This window comes from Equus asinus, chromosome 20 (assembly GCF_041296235.1).
Source record: "Equus asinus isolate D_3611 breed Donkey chromosome 20, EquAss-T2T_v2, whole genome shotgun sequence".
Classification (NCBI taxonomy): Eukaryota; Metazoa; Chordata; class Mammalia; order Perissodactyla; family Equidae; genus Equus; species Equus asinus.
The window spans coordinates 34,621,467-34,644,243 of record NC_091809.1 but is presented as its reverse complement, the minus strand read 5'-3'; the positions used below and the strand labels follow the sequence as shown (position 1 = coordinate 34,644,243).

Sequence of the window (22,777 nt, the reverse complement as noted above, 5' to 3'; positions counted from 1 at the left end):
AGAAATAATTAACAACTACAGCAAAGTTGCAGGGTACAAAATCAACTTACAAAAATCAGTTGTATTTCTACACTCTAATAATGAACTAACGGAAAGAGAACTTCAGAATACAATTCCACTTAAAATCACAACAAAAAGAATAAAATATCCAGGAATCAATGTAATTAAGGAGGTGAAAGACCTATACAATGAAAACTATAAGACATTATTGAAAGAAATTGATTATGATATAACAAAATGGAAAGATATTCCGTGCATGTGGATTGGAAGAATAAACATAGTTAAAATGTCCATACTACCTAAAGCTATCCAGAGATTCAATGCAATCTCAATCAGAATCTTGGTGACATTCTTCACAGAAATAGAACAAGGAATCCTAAAATTCTTATGGGGTAACAAAAGACTCTGAATAGCTAAAGCAATCCTGAGGAAAAAGAACAAAGCTAGAGGCATCACAATCCCTGTCTTCAAAGTAGACTACAAAGCTATAGTAATCAAAACAGCATGGTACTGGTACAGAAACAGACACACAGATCAATGGAACAGAACAGCAAGCCCAGAAATAAAATCACACATCCACGGACAGCTAATCTTTGACAAAGGAGTTAAGAACATACAACAGAGAAAAGAAAGTCTGTTCATTAAATGATGTTGGGAAAACTGGACAGCCACGTGCAAAAGAATGAAAGTAGACCATTATCTTTGGCAATATACAAAAATTAACTCAAAATGGACTAAAGACTTGAAAGTAAGATATGAAAACATAAAATTTCTAGAAGAAAATATAGGCAGTACACTCTTTGACACTGATCGTAGAAGGATCTTGTTGAATACCATGTCTTTTCAGGCAAGGGAAACAAAAGAAAAAATAAACAAATGGGACTTCATCAGACTAAAGAGCTTCTGCCAAGCAAAGGAAACCAGGAACAAAATGAAAAGACAACCCACCAACTGGGAAAAAATATTTGCAAATCATATATCCAACAAGGGGTTAATCTCCAAAATATATAAAGAACTTATACATCTCAACAACAAAAAACCAAACAACCTCATCAAAAAATGGGCAGAGGATATGAACAGACATTTTTCCAAAGAAGATATACAGATGGCCAACAGGCACATGAAAAGATGTTCAAAATCACTAATTATTAGAGAAATGTAAATCAAAACTACAATGAGATATCACCTTAACCTGTTAGAATGGCTATAATCATCATTATGAAAAAACAAGAAATGCTGGAGAGGTTGTGGAGAAAAGGTAACCCTCATACACTGCTGGTGGGAATGTAAACTGGTGCAGCTACTATGGGAAACAGTGTATACACACACACACACACACACACACACACACACACACACACGATGGAATACTACTCAGCCATAAAAAAGACAAAATCATCCCTTTTGCAACAACATGTATGGAACTTGAGAGTATTATGTTAAGTGAAATGTCAGACAGAGAAAGACCAACACTGTATGACTTCACTCATATGTGGAAGAAAAATCAACACACGGACAAAGAGAATAGATTAGTGGTTACAAGAGGGGAAGGGGCTTGGGTGGGCATAAGGGGTAAAGGGGCACATATCCATGGTGACTGACAAATAATAATGTACAAGTGAAATTTCATAATGTTATAAGCTATTATGACCTCAATACAGTTTTAAAAAGATAATCTTTCCTTACCCTAAGTCATAAACAGATTGTCCTGTTTCTTCTAAATCTTATTTTTCCTAAAATTTCTTCACTTCTTAGTTCACTTTGAACTTTCTTGTGTATTTGGGGTGAGGTAGAGATATAATCATATTACTTCTTTGTCTACGCATAATCAATTATTTCATCATCTTTTACTGAATAATCCTTTCTCTACTGGTTTGTAAGATTGATTCTAATAGTGTGTGAGGGGTCTGTTTCTGAGTTGTCTCAATTCTGTCAGTCTGTCTCTCCATCAACACCTCACTTTCTTCATTTCTAGCACTTTACAAGTCTTAATATCTAGAAACATGAGTCCCTCCACTTATTCTTCAAAACTGTCTTTAGATTTTCAGCCCTTTACTCTTTCATATGAATTTTAGAATCAGCCTGTCAAATTAGAGGAGGAAAAAACACTTTTGGGAATCTGACTGAAGCTGCATTGAATTATAGATTATTTTGGATTCTTTCAGAGAACTGACTTCTTTATGATATTGACTCTTCCCGTCCATGAGCACAGTATATCTCTCCATGTAGTTAAGATTCTTTTACGTCCTTCAATAAATTTTTCTAATCTTTTTCCATAAAGGTCTTGTATACTTTCGTTATTCTTAGGAACTTTATAACTTTTGTTGCTATTGTAAATAGTACTACTTTATAAATTACATTTTCCAATCATTAACACTGGCATATAGAAATGGAATTAATTAGTATGCTGTGTCCGATGGCCAGGATTCCAATCACGCCTCTGTGACTTCTAGCTGATAAGTCTGGACAAGGCACCCAACTCTCAGTACTTCATTTTCCTCATCTGTGAAGAAGTTAAAAATAGTAACCACCTAACAGGATTGTTGTATTAAATAAGTGTGCAAAGAATACAGATTTTATCCTTCCTTTATAATCCTTTTACTTCTCTTTGTCTAATTTCAGTGACCCTCCAATAAATGATTATCTTGTTCCTGACCTTAAACAGATTGTTTCTTATGTCTCACCATTAAGAATAAAATTTTCTTGAGGTTTTTACACAGAAACCTTAAATAGATTAAATTCCCTATTCCTAATTGCTAAGATACATCAAATGAACAAATGATTTCTCTACGTCTTTTAAGATGATCATTTAGTCTGCCTTGTTTAATTTTTAAACTTTGAATGTGGCAAACTAAATTTATAGCCACTTTTAAAAGTCTTGCTTCTACATGATGAGTCCCTTTTGCGCTTACTTCCCCTGTATCCTTTGCAAGGATGTAAATGAGTGCTAGAGACTTGGGTAAGCAGCAATTTAAAAGAACTAAAGCCTCAAGCCGTGGTGAAGTTCCCTCTTTGAAAGTGTAATAAACAGAGGAATACTGTAGACATATTAGAAGTGATTTTCAGTAAAGGAACACAAATATAAAAGAACTCCCTAAGAGTGCCAGTGTAGACAAAGAATTCTAAGGACAGAAAAACTGTAATAGGTTGCTGATGCCTTCAACAGCAGCAAAGAAATATGACACAGATGTACATTTACAGTCTTAAGTAAATAGCCGAAGTGAACTGTGTTACTAAGTATTTTCAAGTTTATTAAAAGGTATATTGACAAGAGATGCAAAAATTATAACTTCTTTTTAGCAAGCATTGTCATATTTCCTGAAAGGATCTTTCGGCAACAGAGAAATAAAGCTTTTGAACAAGTTTAGTCAGCACTGATGCTGGGGAAAATGTGATGTAATTCTTATTTAGTTTCTAGCTTTGAGAATATCAATTAAACTAAACCAGTAAAGCTTTTGTTTGAAAATAAATGGACTCAGAAATTAAGCTGTGATTCACTAGAGTAATAACTCTACAACGTTTTAAAGAAAATTTTCTAGATAGTTGAGCAAGATTCTAATAGGAGACTAAAACATTAATTAAACTGAACTAAAAACATTTTTTCTAGTAACTCAAATATAGAACCTCTGCAACTTTTCCTTTTTCATAGTATAAAAGAGCTTTGCTATAAATACCACTTTAGGATGAATAACGATGTAAAGGAAGTTCTTTAAGTCAATATCTGAAAATACACATGAATAATTTTGATAATATGCTTTTTGGTCTTACAAAAAATCCAAATCAGAGTGAAGAAGTTTCTTGCAAACCAAACTCAAAGTTTTTATTTGAAGGAGTAAGCACATGCCTAAGAAATTCTTTGCTGACTCTATTTTTATCTCTGTAAATCTTCTGTTAGATCTGCCCTCTCTCTGGTTCTGCCCACTAGCCTGTTCCCAATCCTACAAAGGTATTAGGAAGAAAAAGAAAAATTGAATCCTAAACCAGTTATCCAACAAAAAGTGATGGAAAATCTAGAAACCACAGTACTCTCCTAACAATAATTAGCACACAGCTAGCACTACTGAGGGCTTATGTGGGTCAGGGCTTCACATGTGTTAGCAGCTGAAACTCGGTCTGTGTCAGCATCATACTCTACATGACTTCAACTCACAATATAAGCCGGTATCTGATGACTAGAATTTTCTCCTTAACAGTTTATGTCAGAAGAACAAGTATATTAAATAAAATCTAACTCATTTCTCATTACGTTATGTAATGACTTTTACATGTAATAAGAGCTATCAGAATAATGACATTTTATACCTTCCTCTCTTCTATGTATCCAGCTCTAATTATCAAGACCTAACACATTTCAATTCCTTTTCTTTAGTTTATTTGCTGCTATCCTATAATATCTAAATATATAGTTTTTGAATGCAGTAAAAATATTCAGTAAGCATAAAATGTCAGCAATTCTATTTGAAGATTTAGAAATACCACTTGAACCAATGGCTGGTAATTGAAAGCTTGTATGCCTTTCCAATAATAAAACAGTCCGAAGAAGGTCATCCATCCAATCATGCTTATTACTGACCAGGCACGAGCAAGTGAAAACAGACTGGACCAAGGATGTGGAGATAACGGCTTTAGTCCTGATGCTGCCAATAACTTGCTTTAAGATTTTAGACAAAGTAATTAACCAGTTTAAATCTTGGCTTAATAATATGAAAAATGAGAAGTTTAATCATGCCATTTATGAATTTTAGATTTCAGTGAAAATAGCTGAGAAATCATGAAATACTCTAAGGAAGACAGAGTTGGAACAGCATACTAAGCTCTAAAGTCTGTGAAAAATGTCTTTGCTTTAGGAAAAGTTATCAGGAGGAAAAAAGGACATCATATAAAACTTCACTGGAAAGCCGTGTTAAAAAAATAAATTAGGCTTTCTAAATGATCTCAGAAAAGGCTGGTATAAAAATTTAAGATAGAAAGACCATTGTTCAAGTTATCATTTTATGTACAGTATATTAGCCTTAGCACTTTTTAAGGTAAATTAATTGCAATTAAATTAATCATTTTATTTATTTTTCTCCATGAAAATATAGACTAGTAATAAGGAGTACTTATATAACTAACTTACACAACCTGCTTATAAATATTGCCAAGAGTTGATGCATAACTGTACTGTCTTTAATTGTTAAAGACATTCACAGTTGTTGATCGTGCTATATGATATACTCTTGTTTATTTCTTTGATTTATTTGCTAACAAGTCCTTGGTGAACAGTACAATGGCCATTTATAATACTGTTTTTACTACAAAATGCCATATACTTTGGAAAGATTAATGTTTTTAACTTTTTATTGAGATTATGACAGTTTACAACCTTGTGAAATTTCAGTTGTACATTATTGTCTGTCAGTCATATTGTAGGTGCACCCCTTCACCCTTTGTGCCCACCCCCATCCCACCCTTCCCCTGGTAGCCACTAATCTGTTCTCTTTGTCCTCATGTTTAACTTCCACATATGAGTGGAGTCATACAGAGATTGTCTTTCTCTATCTGGCTTATTACACTTAACATAATTCCCTCAAGGTCCATCGATGTTGTTGTGAATGGGACAATTTTATCCTTTTTTATGGCTGAGTAGCATTAGAAAGATTAATTTTTGAACTATGTTTCAGGAACTCACTGTAATAAGAGAAAAGAAGGTAAATATTGTCTACAGGTTCTGAACTTCTGAAAACTTATACTCTACCAGGTTGATACTCAAAACGCAAAATCCTCACTGTCTCTCTAGGAACTACTGAGTTTACTTCTAATTTTTCAAGCAGGAATACACCAGTGTCAGGCTTGGATCTCATTCCCCTTTCCTCCAAAGCAGATGCCCAAGAAAATTTTTAGATAAATTTGAGTATTAAATCTTACTAACTGTTGAAGCTACTGTGGAACAAGAAACAGAAGCATTTTGATCAATATAGCATAAACATTTTGGAAGTGAGAAAAAAAACATAGTTCTCTAACTGATGTATGTAACAGCTGCAAGGGACTACCACAGAGAAAATATCTGGGACTAGCCCAGGGATGACGTTCTGGAATGTAGACGAGTGTAACAGTTTTGATATTTGTACATTCCAACCTCAAAGGGAGGAAACCAGGTATTTGAGAAATGTCATGTACATGCAATGCTAAATTAAAAACAGCACTGACAGTAATGGCTCTTGATTGAAAAACTGAAAAGCTACTAACAGTTACATAAGTCAAATAGGCTTTCACTTACTTATGAGAGAGAAGAGGAGGCATTTCAAAGGGTATTACTGACTGAAACGCAAATGGATGACACTAGGGATCTAGAAAATAAATCTGTAGTAAGTTTTAGAGAAGAACCTTTCAGACACAGAAGAGAGAACAATTCCCTTGGAAAAAGAGAAGTAGAAAACAGGCCATAAACTGCTTCTTCAGAATATCCAGCACAACCCTTATGTGGAATGGCATGCCTGTGGTTAACTAAAATATTTGGCTATTTAACTAAAAAGGTATCTCTTTTTCAGGGTTAAGAATGAAACCAAAGCAACATCATGCTAGTGCTCTTCCAGTTGCAGCAGAGAAAGGGCATGAAGTATTAGATCTCTAAAAATCAAAGCTCCTGTGGGAAAATGGTCATCAGGTTAGAACAACACATTTATTATTTACATTATACATTACATTATACATTTACTCTTCCAGGAGCTACAAATTTCAGTAATAAACATCAAAGAAGGTTCAAATTTAGCTTATGTGATTTTAAGGTGATATAAATAAGCCATACAATTTTCTTGCTAAAATTGACACTGATTTTTATTTAAAAACTTAAATTACAAATTAAAACAATAAATGTGATTAACCGGTTTTGTTCCTCAACTCTGTACAAAAAAAGTAAAAAGAATGTTTTTAACTTCGTGACTTTACCATCTCAGTTATTATATAAAAGAATGTGACTAATTTCATTTCTAAATACAGAACAAAAAGATTTGCATTTTAGCAGAGGAGAGTAGGCAGAAACATGAGCTGGATTTAAATTTCTGACAGTAAAGGATTCTGACACTAGGATGGGACACAGTATATGGGCCAAAGAAGCATGGCTGCTTAGGATTTTAAAACAATATGGGCTCTACTTTTCCAGGATGAACCAGTGCTATTTGATATGAAGCTTAAAAACTAGTACTATTTCAGAAGGACATTTACTTACATATTCTCTCATAAAAATTAAAGTATAATAACTACATATTCTTAGGAATTCAGTAACATCAAAGGTAAGAAGACTATCAAAAATACTTCATACAGTTATAGAAATCTAAATATTTAGACCCTTAAAGCTTAATAGTGTAAAAACTCTATCTTCCTGAAATTATTTTTTCGTTTTTGATTAGTTTAAAATGTAATCTTATTCACTTTGATGTCAAATAATCTTCCTCACTTTATTAAGCTATGAAGTTTGGTGTGGAACAGTGATATAGGTGTTATAGGTGGTTTTTGTGGGTTGTTTTTTTTTTCTTTTCCTTTCTTTGCAGGACCTACAGGGCAAAGGTTCTATATTTGGAGAGCACAGCACTGATGAGGACTCTATTTAAAGGGAAAAGTCTTAGAAGCCTACCCTACAAAAAGACCTGACCTTTAGCACAGGGAGTAAGAACATGGAATCAGATAGACCTGAGGGTTTGAATCCACTCTCTAATCACTTCTCTGTTTGCAAAATCTTGAGCAAATTACCTATTTATGTCTCAATTCCCTCAAACACACAAGGAGAGTAACAATAATAACACCTGTCTCTCAGGTTTACTATGATGCTTACATGACATTACATATGCCAAGCACTTAACTCAGTTACTGTCCATAAACAGGAGCTATTTTTACTACTGTAATTTCTCTTTACCTTATGTCTGAAAACTTTCAGAATCATCAACGGTCCAGGGCTAACTAGAACCTGGGTCAGCTTTCCAAACTAGGGTTAAGCGAATCTGTTTGTATCTCCTAAACTCAGGGCTGAGATCGCTCAGGAAGCGTGCACACAAACATGGGATCCCTTTCTACTTCTTCCTCCTCTGAGTGTCTTAAACGTAAACTTAACGTAAGAAACTTCAGAACTCTGCTCTCTTCTACTGAATACCATACAGTACTACACAATACTTTAAAAAAGAGAAGCTATGGTCTCAAACCATTATCATATGAGCAACAGATGTTTTCTAAAAAATTGACAATGAAAATGAGCTCTAAATTCTGAAATTCCTCATTTATAAATGGTTTTGAAAATCAAAATATTGATATCGATTAAACAGTAGTAGAACATTCCTGAAAAGAAAAACATTCAACTTCTTAACAGGGCTGATCTATGTTTCAGAGAAAATTCTGGTCTCCATGTTATCTTAATGAAAAGCATTTATCACCAAGGTCTTAAAGAAGCACCATAGAAATATACCCTAGTGGTAAAAAATCTCTGAAAAAGGAAAAGCAGTTAATATAAATATTTTATGGAGATGGTTACTCTAATGCCAATGAGTAAAACAACACAGAATACTTGAAGGTAAAGGGCAGAAGAGTTACCTCCTTATGCTCATTTGAACGGCCTCTTGATACAGTCTACCAAATTGCTTTTCATAAATCAATGCTGCCTATTTTCCACTAGCCAATAATTGAAATATTATTAACCCACTAGGAAAAAATTTTAAAAATATGATATGAACTGGTTGCTTATGAAAGAAAGGTATGTTCTTTTAATCATGAAAACTTTTGTACTTTAAGGTCTAGAAAACATAAAGAAATAAACTGATTTGAAATAGACAATTAGGTATTTCCTAAAACTGACAAGAAAGTAATACCTATGTGGTACAATCTACTTCAAAAGATGATCCTCTCTCTACAAATATGAGAAATATGAAAGCTCAATTATTCAATTTCCGGATATTAAATAATTAACCATTCAGCTAAAAAGCAACCAAGGAAACGTGCCTAAATATAACGTAAAAATAGTCTCAGTGAAATATTCTGAATGTTGTTGGAGTCAAACATTTGAATAATTGATTGAGATTTCCTTACCTCTTGCTGTGGCACAGGTTTTAAAATCAATACTTAAAATTATTCCAAATGTCTATATTTAGCAGTAGATTCAACAGGAGACAACAGCTCTGCATTCCACACGGAAGCGCACAGAAAGAGTCCCCGTCACACGGGCTCAGGCCTCGCCCACCACCGGGGAACTTCAAGTCAAACCTCGCCACACTCTTGGGTCCCAGCTCTGCTTCAGGCCCCTCTTTCAGCCGAGGTTTTGTGGCCGGTTTTTGGTCCCTAAATCAAGCTGAGCCGGTTTCTGTGTGCATGCAGGAGCTCTGAAAGCTCTCGCCTTCAGGAGCTTAATCCTGCTCTCTCGGCAGTCCCACTCTGCAGCACCACAAACACGCCCCAGCCAAACCCACAGTTGCAGAACAGGCTTCACCAGCATAGCTCCACCCACCAACTTCACAGGTGAGCATTTCCTACTCAGAAAACACCAGTACGAAATTAGCATTTAATTATGTCTTTAATCTTTTAAAAAGTTACTTACTATTCGGTTGTTAATATTTGCTATCTAGATGGGAGGCAGTGTATCCAATGAAAAGATGGGACTTAAGGCCCAAATAAAATAAGAAAAGTAACTGATCAAGCAGGAAGTATTGCCAGTAAAGGCTGAATTATTAAGCTAGCAGCAACAGGCTAAGAAAACATACCTTTTAATATCTTTGCTGATACTGAGCTGTGATTGTTACTCTACCAACATGTAAAAATAAAAAAGTATCAATTTATACTGCATCTATGTGAAAAACTCTGAGACAATAATCTAGTAAGCATCTATGAGAGGAAAAAAATTCTTTTAAATTTTTTCAGAATTGAAAATCCAGAATTAAACAATTTCCCCTGAGTATGACCTCCTCCTTTACACACTGTCCAAGGGTTAGATATGAACTCTATTTACATGAATATTAAAGAGATTCAATATTTATACTAAAAAACAGTACCGCACTGTGTTAATCCAATCAGAATTATTTGAAGAAATAAATTAATTGGAAGAGATTAAAAAGTTACTGTGTGCCAGCCATGATTCTAAGTACTTTGCAGATATTCTTCATTATAATCCTATGAAGTTGATTCTTGATTCTAAATTATCCCATCTTAGAGATGAGGAAACCAAGTCAGAGGGGTGAAGCAGTTGTCAAGGTCACACAAGTAGGAACTGTCGGATTCAAGATACCAAGGAGTATTTATCATAAAAAAAATCTGCTACTGATTAACTTTATTCTTTCCTTCCTCTCTGAAGTTGGCTCTGAATATAAAATTGTTGATAAATAGTAAGCCACAATAAGAAAAACAATGAACTGATGTGATTTCAAAATATGAAAGACCACAGAGAACTCCAATCTGTGGCAGGAACAAAACATGTTAATTTCTACGAGTGGAAGAACAGCTGTGGATTTATGGATTTTGCTGAATAGGAAATGAGGCTCTTAAAGTTTATTTCTAATGAAGAAGGCAACGCTACCTTTCTTTTCTTTAAATTTAAACTAAAAACACCCCTCCTCCCACCCTTTCCCTGGTTAGTACTAAACACAGCAAGGGAGGACAAAGGGAAGAGAGAGGAAAGAACAAGAGAAAGAAGCGGGGGGGAAGAAGTCCATGCTGTAGAAAAAGCTATTCTGGGAACAGTTAGTACAACTCATAAGCCCCTCACATTACTTAACATTTAAGCACAGAGAGGAATAGTCTCAACTGAGATTAGACTAAGAGATTACAATTATTTCAAAATAAAAAGTTAAAAAAACATGGCTGACAGAAAAGCATTATGCTTTGTCTTCTGACTGCTTATGGCACAGGAGAGGTCATTTTTCTCTTGTATTTCACAAAATGTTTGGAGGCTGTCCTGTGAAGGACTGAGATGTATTTGTACGGGTGGTAGGAGCAACAAGAGAATTCACTGGAAAGGCAATGGCTACATTCCAGTCGTTCTATTATAAAAACTACCTAACTATTCAAACCCTTCACACAGTATGTCTCCAAATTCTGCCAGCCTCATGGCCAAAAATATATCCCGAGTCAGATCACCTCTCACCACTTTTCCAGCAACTATCCTGGTCCAGGCCACCATCATCTCTTGCCAGGCCCATTCCAAAAGCCACTGCCAGTCTCTCTTCTTCCACCATGTCCTCTCCTAGCCTTAAAACAGCAACCAAAGTGATCCTGCAGATCAAACAACTCTATTCAAAACCTTCTAATGCTTCCCATTCATTTTAAATGAAAGCCAAAATCCGCACAGCAGCACCCAGTCCCCAGAGAATCTGATCCCCTTTCACCTCTAGACTTCATCTCATGTCTTCATTCATGCTCTAGCCAAACTGGCCTTCCTGCTGATCCTTTCATGAGCCACAGAGATATTCAGCTCAGTTCCTTATACTTGTAGTTCCCTCTCTGGAAAGCTCTCCCCCCAGGGATGTACCTATCTCCCCTCCTCATCTCCTTCAGGTCTCTGCTCAAAAGTAACCTTCTGATGAGCCCTTCCCTGACCACTCTACCCTCTTTTGAAATTATAATCCAACAAGAAGCACATCCCAACACTTTCTAAGGCCTGTACCCTGCTTCTAGGTTTTTTTGTCTCAAAAGCACTTATCATACTATACCTTCTACATTTGTTTACCTTTTTTATCTCTCTCTCATCACACTTGAATACAAACAGCAAAACGACAATATTTCTGTCTGTTGTGTTCACTGTTCTAGCCCTAGTAGTTAGTATGCACTCAATTAATTTCTTTTCTTTTCTTTTTTTTTTGAGGAAGATTAGCCCTGAGCTTTTTGCTGAGGAAGACTGGCCCTAAGCTAACATTGTGCCCATCTTCCTCTACTTTATATGTGGGATGCCTACCACAGCATGGCTTGCCAAGCGGTGCCATGTCCGTACTGGGGATCTGAACCAGCAAACCCCGGGCTGCTGAGAAGCGGAACGTGTGAACTTAACCATTGCGCCACTGGGACAGGTCCAACACTAAATTAATTTCTGATCAATGAACACTGAAAGTGACCAAAAATGGAAAAGTTGCTTTACTTAGGGCAAGGAGAAGACTGATTAGGGGCCTACCCGTAGTACTGGCTACAGGGCATATGAGAATTTAGGAAATATTTTTGCTAACTATAGTGGAAATTATTCACGTTTATAATTAGCAAAACAATCTATGTGAGGAAAAAAGACACACACAAAAATGAAGTATCAAATTCAAAATAAGATAACTCACTGCCATACACTATTTCCAAACGAGTGACACAAACAATAGCTACTAGGCTGAAATGTAGTCCTGTTATTCACAGTCTTAGGACCAGTATTGTGCAATTATATGGGGGTTTATTAGAAAAGCAGACCATCAGGCCCCACCCTAGACCTACTGAATCCTGATCTATAGTTTTTAATGATATTAGGTCAACTGAATGCACATTCAAGTTTGCAGTGGCCTAAGGAGTCTTTGTAAAGGACACAGTAAGCCACTTCCAGCAGGAGAAAGATCACAGGCAAGAGAAGTGGGGAAACCCAACGTATAGTGAGAGCAAACGAAGGAAACGTTTTACCGACTATAGATACAAAAAAGCAAAAAATAAGTTACAAAGATAAGTTAGTTCCAGTATTTATGGAGCACCTTCAATTCTAGGCTAAAGATTTTGTATATAATTCTGGCACAGAGGGAAATCACCGAAGTTAAACAAAAGTTGTATTCTGAAAATTTATTTTAGTAGTAAATATTAGGATACAGCAAACATGTATTAATTGTGCATCCACTGTACATATATCCTGTGGGGCAGATAAAGATGAATGATACATACTCATCACTTGTGAGGAGACTGATTTACGTGAGCAAGTGAAACAGCTGCGACTAGATCTGACCGGGGTAAAGAGGAGAGGGCTAGAGAGAGACGGTCAGGGAGGCTTTCACGGACGAAGCAGATGACAGCCTGAGTCCTGAAATACAAGGAGGTGCCCCTGGACAAAACAGAGAGGAGGGCACTTCAGCCTGTAGGAACAGGAGAAGCAGAGGGAAAGCTACGAAACCACATGATGTGTTCAGAGAAGAGAGAAGGAGAGCCCAGTAGAGAGCACAAGGAGAAAAACCAGGAGAATGGAAAAGGAGGATGCTGGAAATGCCATAATAAAACAGAGTCTGCAGTCATGGTTTATACACAATGAGGAAAGATTGAAAGATACTTCTTGAATTAATTAGAGACATTAGAGAGGATGCCAGCTGAAACACAATTTGCAAATTTAGCAGGTTCCCATAAGCACGTCTCATCACTTGCTGTTTAACCCATCTTTCGCCCTCCTTTCTGTTCTGTTCACATAGGCCTTGTGGAAATCCAAACACATTTTTATTTACTCCTGTTATAATAAAAGTAAAAGACATTAAATATTTGTTTTGAGAGAGAGAACAATAAACTTTATTCACTGTTCCTTGGTGGGAAGAATTCTGGGTCTTGAGTTAATTAATCACAAATGAGTTAATCTATGTAAAGTACTTGGTCCACTGCCTGACACACAGTAAGGACCACATAACTGTTGGCTATGAGTACTCTTAGACATCAGAAGATTTCTAGAATTCCAAGTTGTGAAACCTCAGGCAAGTCATTTAACATTTCTGAGTCTCAGGTGCTCCATTTGTTACAAAAGGGGTGTTGTCAGGGGACAGAAATACAGTCCCTATCCCCAATACCTCACAGGGTTCTATTGAGAGCCAAACTCCAACTTAAATAATGGAAATACAAGAATTCCTAAAGCACATTACAAGTACGTATTCTAACTGTTTTGCCTTGATTCAGAGTGAGAAAATATTGTCTTGATCTACCCCTTGTGATGTATTCAGAGAGAAAACTTCTCTAGGCATTCTAGTATTTTAGTATTCCTTTGAATCTTATATCAATGATTTCTAAGGCACTGATTTTTACATCTAATTCTTAAAGTATCAGCCTCCAGAATATAAGCAAACGTATGATCAATGGGAAGAATATTCAATACAACATTCCACACAGGATAAGTAAAAACCTGGAACTATTTTATTTGCTACAGAATGTCTGGTCACTTCATACCAAAGTGACATGTAAAGAAAGACAGTTACAGGGGCTGGCCCTGTGGTTAAGTTCTCACACTCTACTTCAGCAGCCCAGGATTTGGATCCTGGGCGCGGACATGGCACCACCCATCAGGCCACGTTGAGGTGGCATCCCACATGCCTCAACTAGAAGGACCCACAACTAAAAATATACAACTATGTATGGAGAGGATTTGGGGAGAAAAAAGCAAGGAAAAAAAAAAGAAGATTGGCAACAGTTGTTAGCTCACATGCCAATCTTTAAAAAAAAGAAAAAGAAAGAAAGAAGGACAGTTACAGAAGAGCAAAGTGCTGGAAACTCAAAAAAAGAAAACAGAAACAATCCAGAAGCAAATAAATGAAACTAAATGATAAAAACCTAAAATTAGGCCAAATTGCAAGAAAAACAACAAAAAAAGCAAGATACTAGAGGATCAGCTTCCTAAAAGAACACTACAAAGAATTTTTTTATTTCAAAAGTATGGTACAAATTCAGGCTAATCTGTTACCTTATAAACTACTTCTTAATATAAGGATTTCATCAACGTTACATCTAATGACTAAGTCTTCCTGCAAAATGAAAGCCTCAGCTACTTCTATGTCTGTTAACCAAAAAAAGTCATCTACCATCAAAAAGAAGACAAAAATTTATGACACAAACTCTACTCCAGTGACCATCCAAAGAGGCTCCCCCACCACAGTCCCATGAAAAGTCCTGTAATTCATTTGTTTCAGTGGTATACTGTGACATACTGACACACAGATTTGTACTAACAAATAACATATTAAATAAGTATCTACCTAAACTGAATAGATGTAATCTCTGACACCCTTGAATGTAAATGACATAACATAGTAGATAAACATAAATCAATAAATAATAACAGCTGACATTTATTAGGAATCCAGGGGCTTTAAATGCCTTATGCCTAATCTTCAAGAGAATCTTGCCTTACTTTTTAGATAAGGAAATGAAATATCAGAGAAGCCAAATGATGTGCACAGACAGTAAATAAGGCATACGGATTAAAACCCAAGGTTGAAGTGAATGCTCTCATTTCTTTAACTGTGCTGCTTTTCACACAGGTATATAAATCAAATAAAATATCTGCATTAAATCTCTTGCCACAAAATATCTATTTTATTGGGGTGGTTGCATTCTTCTACAAGTTTTTACTGTTTTATCTTTCACATACGGATCTATAATTTTCCTGGAAAGGATTTTGTGTATTGGGTGTTAAACAAGGATGAGATATACATATATGTATTTTTCCAGGTCACCTAGGAGCATTTCTTTAAATGACTGTCCTTTTGACAATGCTCTGCAGTGCCACCTTTGTCATAAATCAAGTATCTATATAAACAGATTGTTTCTGGACTCTATTCTGTTTCACTGATTTGTCTATCCTTGCATCAATACCAGTATCTTAATTAGTGAAGCTTTAACAATAAATCTTGGTATCTATATACTAAGTTTCCTATTTTATTTGTCCTTCAAAATTGTCTTGAGTATTTCTGGCTCTGCATTTCCATACAAATTTTATAATCAGTTGCAAATTTCCATAAAAATCCCAATTCAAAGCTTGGGGCATTTATCAGCAACTCTGCCCTATCAGGTTCTGAACTGCAGCTGCTGTTCCCCTGGCACTGTGACTTTCTCTACTCCACCAGCAGATCCCCTAGAGGAATAACGTCTCCATATACCGAGGTCGCTTTTCTGGATTTCCTTTTTCTGCTTAATCTTAGCTGTCACTATTTACTGCCTTATTAACTCTCCAGTGCTCTAAAGATATATTTTTATGCTTCTGTCCAAATTTTCTAATTTGTTCTCAGGGGGAAGGTATTTAAATTCCTTAGTCCCTCATTTTTATAAGTTCATGCCTCCCTCTCCCTCCCTCCCCCCACCCCTTTCTTTCCTTCTTCAGGAAAAGATGGATAACTTGGGAAGATGGGGAATTCCATCATGAAAATTATAAAAAAGACCAAATGTTGATCGTAGAAATGAAATAAATGATTTGAGAACTGAAGAATTTATTAGAAGGACATAAGAGAGGCCTATCCAGAGGGAAGGACCAGTGAACTTTAAGATAGGCCAATAGAAAGTATCCAAACTGAAAGGAGAGGACGTGTAAGACAATATCAAAGAGTGTAACTGAGGTGTAAAGGAAAGGAGGGAGAGAGAACTGCATAAGAGAAATATTTGGAGAGATAATAGCAGAGAACATTTAACAAACTTGAAGAAAGACAGCAATAAACAGATCCAGCTGCTTAATAAACTCCAAGCAGAATAAACACAAAGAAAACCACATGTGCTTTCCCTTCCTCTTCCTCCCACCTCAATCTCATCTTCTCCCATCAAACCATAATCTGTGGTGATTGAACTAAACACCAATTTCTTATGGACAAGTTTCTACCTTTCTTCCTCTTCTTTTCTCTCTCTTTCTCTCTCTCTCTCTCTCTCTCTCACACGCACACACACACACACACACACAGACACCTCTTCTTTTCCATAAGGCACCATGGATACCTGCTATCTTGGTCAGGACATAGTGACTCATTAATTTTATTTTCATATACACAAATAATTCAACACAGTGAGAACATTAAGAAGAATTCCAAAGGGAAAATTTTTCCTATTGCTCTTGTTGTGTAACACCATAGGGAGCTTTAAATTTCAGTCTCAAAGTATAGCTGCATCTTTCCGATTTGGCATCTAACAGTGACAGATGGCAATGTTAAAAATAAATAGAACATTCAAGTTGTTTATACTGTAGGCAAAGACAATTTTAAAGTGTGAAACAAACCTGAGGCGGAAAGAATTCTCATCATCCTTTTCAAAATGTATTAAGAATACACATTCTAATACGCCAACTCTGCAATGCAGCTCCCAAAAGATAACATTTTAACTTTTGAAGGTGTGCTGTCATTCTACGCCATTACTGCTTTAGAATTAACAATGCCATATAGGTCTCTTTATAGAAATCTATTTTCCAGAACTATCAATAACTGATTAACTTTCTCAAGTTTTAAAAGTTTCTGGAGGTTATCACTATTAGAAATGTCACTTTCACATTCAAAATGCGAGAAAGTATTTGTTTGATACAGTTTAATACCAATATTAAGCTAATTTTTTAAAACTCAGTTTACAGAATATCTGAGGCAAAATTATCAAAGATGAGGCTTAATAACTAATAAAAGTTAAGCTTATATAACAGAAATGCATAAAAGTAATGCACAAGAAATCACACTAAGTTTTTTATATTGAATTTTAATAACTTCAAAATAGTGACTACAAAAACTCATGATCATCTCAATAGATGGATAAAAAGTATTTGACAAAATCCAACACCCTTTAGCAATAAAATCATTTAATAAACTAAGAATTGAAGCTACTGCCTCAATCTGATAAAAGGCATCTATGAAAACCCCACAGCTAACATCTTGCTTAATGGTGAATTACTAGATGCTTTCTCCTAAGATCAGGAACAAGACAAGGATGTCTCTTCTGGAAACTTCTATTCGGCATTGTATTAGAGGTTCTTGCCAGGGCAATTGGGCAAGGAAAAAAAAAATCCAGATTGGAAAGGAGAAGTAAAAATATCTGTTAACAGATGACATGATCTTGTATACAGAATTTCCCAACGAATCCACTAAAAACCCACTGAAACTAATAAACATTTCATCAAGGTTTCAGGATGCAACATTAACATACAAAAGTTAATTGTATTTCTACGCAATGCAATGAACAACAAGAAAAAGAATTTAAGAAAACAACTCCATTTACAAGAGTATCAAAAAGAAAAGAATAAATTTAAAAGAAATGCAAAACTTATACTCTGAAAACTACAGAATGCTGAATGAAATTAAAGAAGCTATAAATAAATGGAAAAACATGCTATTTTCATGGATTGGAAGACTTAATAAATATTAGTAAGATGGTAATACTTCCCAAATTGATATATAGATTCAATACAGCCTCTTTTAGAATCTCAGCTAACTTCTCTGCAGAAATTGACAAGCTGATTCTAAAATTCATATGGAATTGCAAAGGACCCAGAAAAGCCAAATCAATCCTGAAAAAGAAGTCGGAGGCCTTCCCAACTGCAAAATTTACCACAAAGCAGTGGTGATCAACACAGGGTGGCACTGGCATAAAAACAGACATAAAAATCAATGGAATAGAATTGAAAGTCCAGAAATATAGTCATGTCCAAGGTCAAGTGATTGTCTATAAGGAAGTCAAGATAATTCAATGGGGAAGGATTAATCTTTTCACAAATAGTGCTGGGACAACTAGATATCCAATGGAGTTAAACTTCATACCATACACAAAAATTTAACTCAAAATGGATCATAAACTAAAATACAAGATATAAAACTATAAACTTCTTAGAAGAAAATAAAAGAGTAAAGCTTTGACCTTGCGTTAGGCAAAGCCTTCTTAGATAAGACACAAAAAGCATAAGCAACAAAAGAAAAGAATAAAGTGAACTTCATCAAAATTAAAAATTTTTATTGCTTCAATGGACACTATTAAGAAAGAGAAAGACAACCCACAGAATGTGAGAAAATATTTGCAAATCATATTACCTGAAAAAGAACTTGCACCTAGAATACATAAAGAACACCTACAGCTTGGTAATAAAAAGACAACCTAATTAAAAAAAGATCTGAATAGACATTTCTCCAAAGATAGACAAACAGGTAATAAGTACATAAAAAAGATGCTCAATATCATTGGTCATCAGGGAAACGCAAATCAAAATCACAAAGATATACCACTTCATACCCACTAAGATGGTAATAATCAAAAAAGCAGAAACAAGGATCTGGAGCAACTGGCCCTCTCACCTACTGCTGGTGGTATTGTAAAATGGTGCAGCTACTTTGTAAGCCGTCTGGTAGTTCCTCAAAAGGTTAAACAGAAAGTTGCTATTTGACTCAATAATTCTACTCCTAGATACATACTGAAGAGATGAAAACACATATCCACAAAAACTTGTACATGAATGTTCACAGCAGCATTATTCATAATAGCCAAAAATGGAAACAAACCAAAATGAGTGGATAAATAAGGTATATCCATATAGCGAAATATTATTTAGCTGTAAAAATAATGAAGTACTGATGCATGGATGAACCTTGAAAATATTATGCTAAGTGAAACAAGCCAATCACAAAAGATGACATATTGTATGCTTTATGTGAAATGTCCAGAATAGGGAAATCTAGAGAGATGGAAAAGTAGATTAGTAGTTGCTCAGGGCTGGGGGGCCTGGAAGGGTTGGAGCAGGGTCTGCTAATGGGTATGGGATTTTATTTAAGTTACTGATGCCATATTTTAAAAAAGGTAACAATCCTACAGTCATCACAACCACTAAAGAACATTTACTGAGCAAGTACCCACTGATTAGTCTTTTTTAGTAAGTGTACCCAAAGAAGGGGGATTTAACAGAGGATAAAAATTCCTTGAAAAGAGACTGAGAATCCTGGCTTAAGCAGAACTGCAGAGAACACTGTTCTGAAGTATTTTTCTCTACTCAACAATAAAAGCAGTCTGTCTGAAATTTAAAAATTCCTACGAGAAAAACTGGAACACTGACTCTCTAACCCTCTATGAAGAAATAAGCTTTGAAAGGGACTATTACCCTTTACTTTTACCTAAAAACTGTAAGCAAAGATGGTTTGATGTATGCTTTGGGGCAGAGGTGGGAAAATACTAAACAAAGAAAGAATACACTTTTTTTCCCTAATTCTTACACAGAAGTCCTAAGGTTAGAAAATACTTTAAAGAAAACAGTCCAAATAAATTCTGAGGCCCAGAAATGTTTTCTTTTTCTTTTATTGGGGGATTAGAGGGAAGGGCGGAGGGGATGTAATACAAACTAGGATAAATAAATTTAATTACTTCCTCTTCCCTCCAAAATCGTTTAGTCGTTGTTTTCAGTTTCTTTTTAAAAATTTATATCACATTAAAAAGTTCCAGACGAGGTATTCTGTAGAATTTGCCCAGATTAAATGACCCCAATAAAACAAAAATTTCCATTTGCTAGATTCTTAACCCCTGTAACATTGTTTTACTTATTTGTAAAATACTCCACACATTTACACAGCACTGCAAATATACTATATAAGTAATAAGAAATGCTGTTTAAAATAGTTTTGATGCTCAGAAGCACTGATAAAAATACACATTCCCATCATCTATTAATTTTCAACTAATCATACTATCTCCAGGTCACTTCTTTAAATCTGTTATATTCATTTATCATTTTATTCATTAATAAGCTATATTTCTACTATTTAATTGTAAAAACAAATAATGACAAAACTTAATGGAGCAAGTAGTTCTTTAAAATTGCCTAAAATTTTGAATGCATGCAAATCTTTGTGAAATGATCAGCAGAGAAATAAGAATATATTAAAAATCAAAACCACATAAAATTAAGAATGCATAACTATGTCAATAAATGCAAAGAAGAGCAAAGCAAACTATGTGTTCGACTGAAAAGAAAACTTGTATCTTTAAGCAGTTGATAAAATAACCACACCAATGAAAAACTGTACTCACCTGGTTTTGGCACTGAGTTGGTCACTGACTGGGGAATTTTCTGATTAATTAACTCAACACAGTGTCCAGGGAAGAGCCCCACCTGAGGAAGAAAAGCAGCAAAGAGAGGATTCTACACCAAGAACAGACCAGCGTGTGAACACTGCCAATTCAATTCCAGTAATGTGCTCTATAGTCCCTCCCAAATGATTCTGTTATTCCAAGACTCTAAATAACAGATGATGCCAATTACACAAACAAATAATAAGACAATCTGTTGCTATGGTGTATAGAGTTATGTGTTTTATTTGTCCAAATATCTAAGCTTGCTTTTTGAGTTTTAGCTTTTAATTTCCCAAACTTTTTACACCAATTAAAATATTTAGTCTGATACCAAGCTATGCATGCAATAGATATAATTTTTATCACTTAATAACTTACTTTGCTGAAATTTCAATCTAGTTGTGTTGACATCCCCACTGCCAATTTTTATATTTATTATCTTCTCTATGATTTTTTAAAAATCAACACTAAGCCACATGCAAATTTTTTGTGAATTTTCTCTTCATTTTCCCACAGGTTTCGTGAAAAATAACAAAACTAAAAGAAATTGGTGAAACAACTGCTCATTTAAAATCCTCATATTTACTGTTGTTAAAGAGTTAGTAGCGTGTGGATAAGTAGGAAAGCAAGAAAGAAGAAAACAGCCAATCTCAGCAGTGGTGACAGACTCTAGCTTTGAAAAACACACCACTGTGACCTGGTAGCAGAATTGCTCGTGGCATTAGGAAGAATCCTAAGAAGGTGTGCTGGAAAATTCTGAACTCCAGATCACCCAGAGATACTGTGTAGCTAATGGAATAAATACAGAGATAAACAGCTTGGAAACAAAAGTAAAAAGGAAATCTTTACCAATATTTATAGATGTTTTCTTAGATAGGAATATAATCGAGCTGCCATGTAGCAGATGTTAAAGCAGAAACATGAAAACTACATCACTTTGTACATCCCTCTGTTGACAGACTCTGGGGAAGAATGGAATGGTCTTCCAAGAGTGTGATTCATCTTGAAGTTCTGAGCTGCACAATTCCATCTGTGTGGGATTATTTTCACATACTCATTTGCTGCATTCTTATTTCAATTTCTGGATCGATATTCTATGGTATTTCTCAAAAGTATGAAGATGTAACCAGTTATCATGAGCTGAAAAGGGGTTATTAAAAATTATCAGTTTTGTTTGGAAGATCTGAATTTGGGATTCTTAAAGTCCATATGCACTGCCTTGCAAAATGATACTTTAAGTATTTGTTTTATGGGTGAAATTCCATGCCATATTTTACTCAACGTCCTATTTTACTGAACAAATAGAAATTCTTCTAAGATTGGTTAGAGCCAGGTAAGAATCAACTTGAAAAGTCCTGCTCATTCTCTCTTACACAAATCAGTTCTTATGAGAGGGTATATGGTGTACTGGTTAACAGTGTGGCCTCAAGAGTAGAGCGCCTGGGTTCAATCCTAGGTCTGCCACATCCTAGATGAGGTTTGTAAACTAGCCTCTCTGTTTCCATTTCTTCTTCTAAACAAAATAATACTACCTAGCTCATAAAGGTTCTTATGAGAATTAAATGGATCAATATAAGCAAAATGCTTATGATAAGCACCGTAAAATGTTACCTATTATTATCCCAGTATGTTGGCTGCTAGAGACCTAGAGGGCTCCAGCTCCTCCATTACATGGATATGATGCCTACTACTTAGCATCTTTTGCATGTGTATACTTAAGTTTCCTCACTATCAAATATCATTCTTTCCATAAAGTTCTAATTCATCTCAATTTAAACATTTTCTGCAATTTGCTATAGAAAAAAAGACCAAGTTCTAAACTTGGCCCACCCATTTACTAGGCTTTATGATCTAGACAAAATTGCTTAACATCTGTCTCAGTTTCTTAAATTGTAAAAATGGGGATAACATTAGCAATTTCAATACTTCGTGTGAAAGCAGCCAGCCTAATTTCCAAACTTGAATATCTTTCAGCAGATAAGAACCAGTTTTCCGTCACTTCTTCACAAAGACTGAACAAAGCTTAACGAACCTCTTTGGGGAACTGTATCATACATAT

At 35.2% G+C, this 22,777-nt stretch overlaps 1 protein-coding gene across 5 annotated transcripts in view; it reads right to left on the bottom strand.

Annotated features, from left to right (window-relative positions):
- ARHGAP32 (Rho GTPase activating protein 32) overlaps nt 1–22,777 on the bottom strand; it is a 319,072-nt gene that overhangs the window by 44,686 nt on the left and 251,609 nt on the right. For 4 of the 5 annotated variants that reach the window (XM_070489929.1, XM_044751953.2, XM_014864063.3 and 1 more), the window contains one exon: nt 20,677–20,758. In XM_070489929.1, the coding sequence (XP_070346030.1) occupies nt 20,677–20,758 (82 nt within the window). Of the gene's footprint in view, nt 1–9,051; nt 9,417–20,676; nt 20,759–22,777 lie in introns of those variants that run through there. The other variant, XM_014864065.3, reaches the window with a different exon arrangement.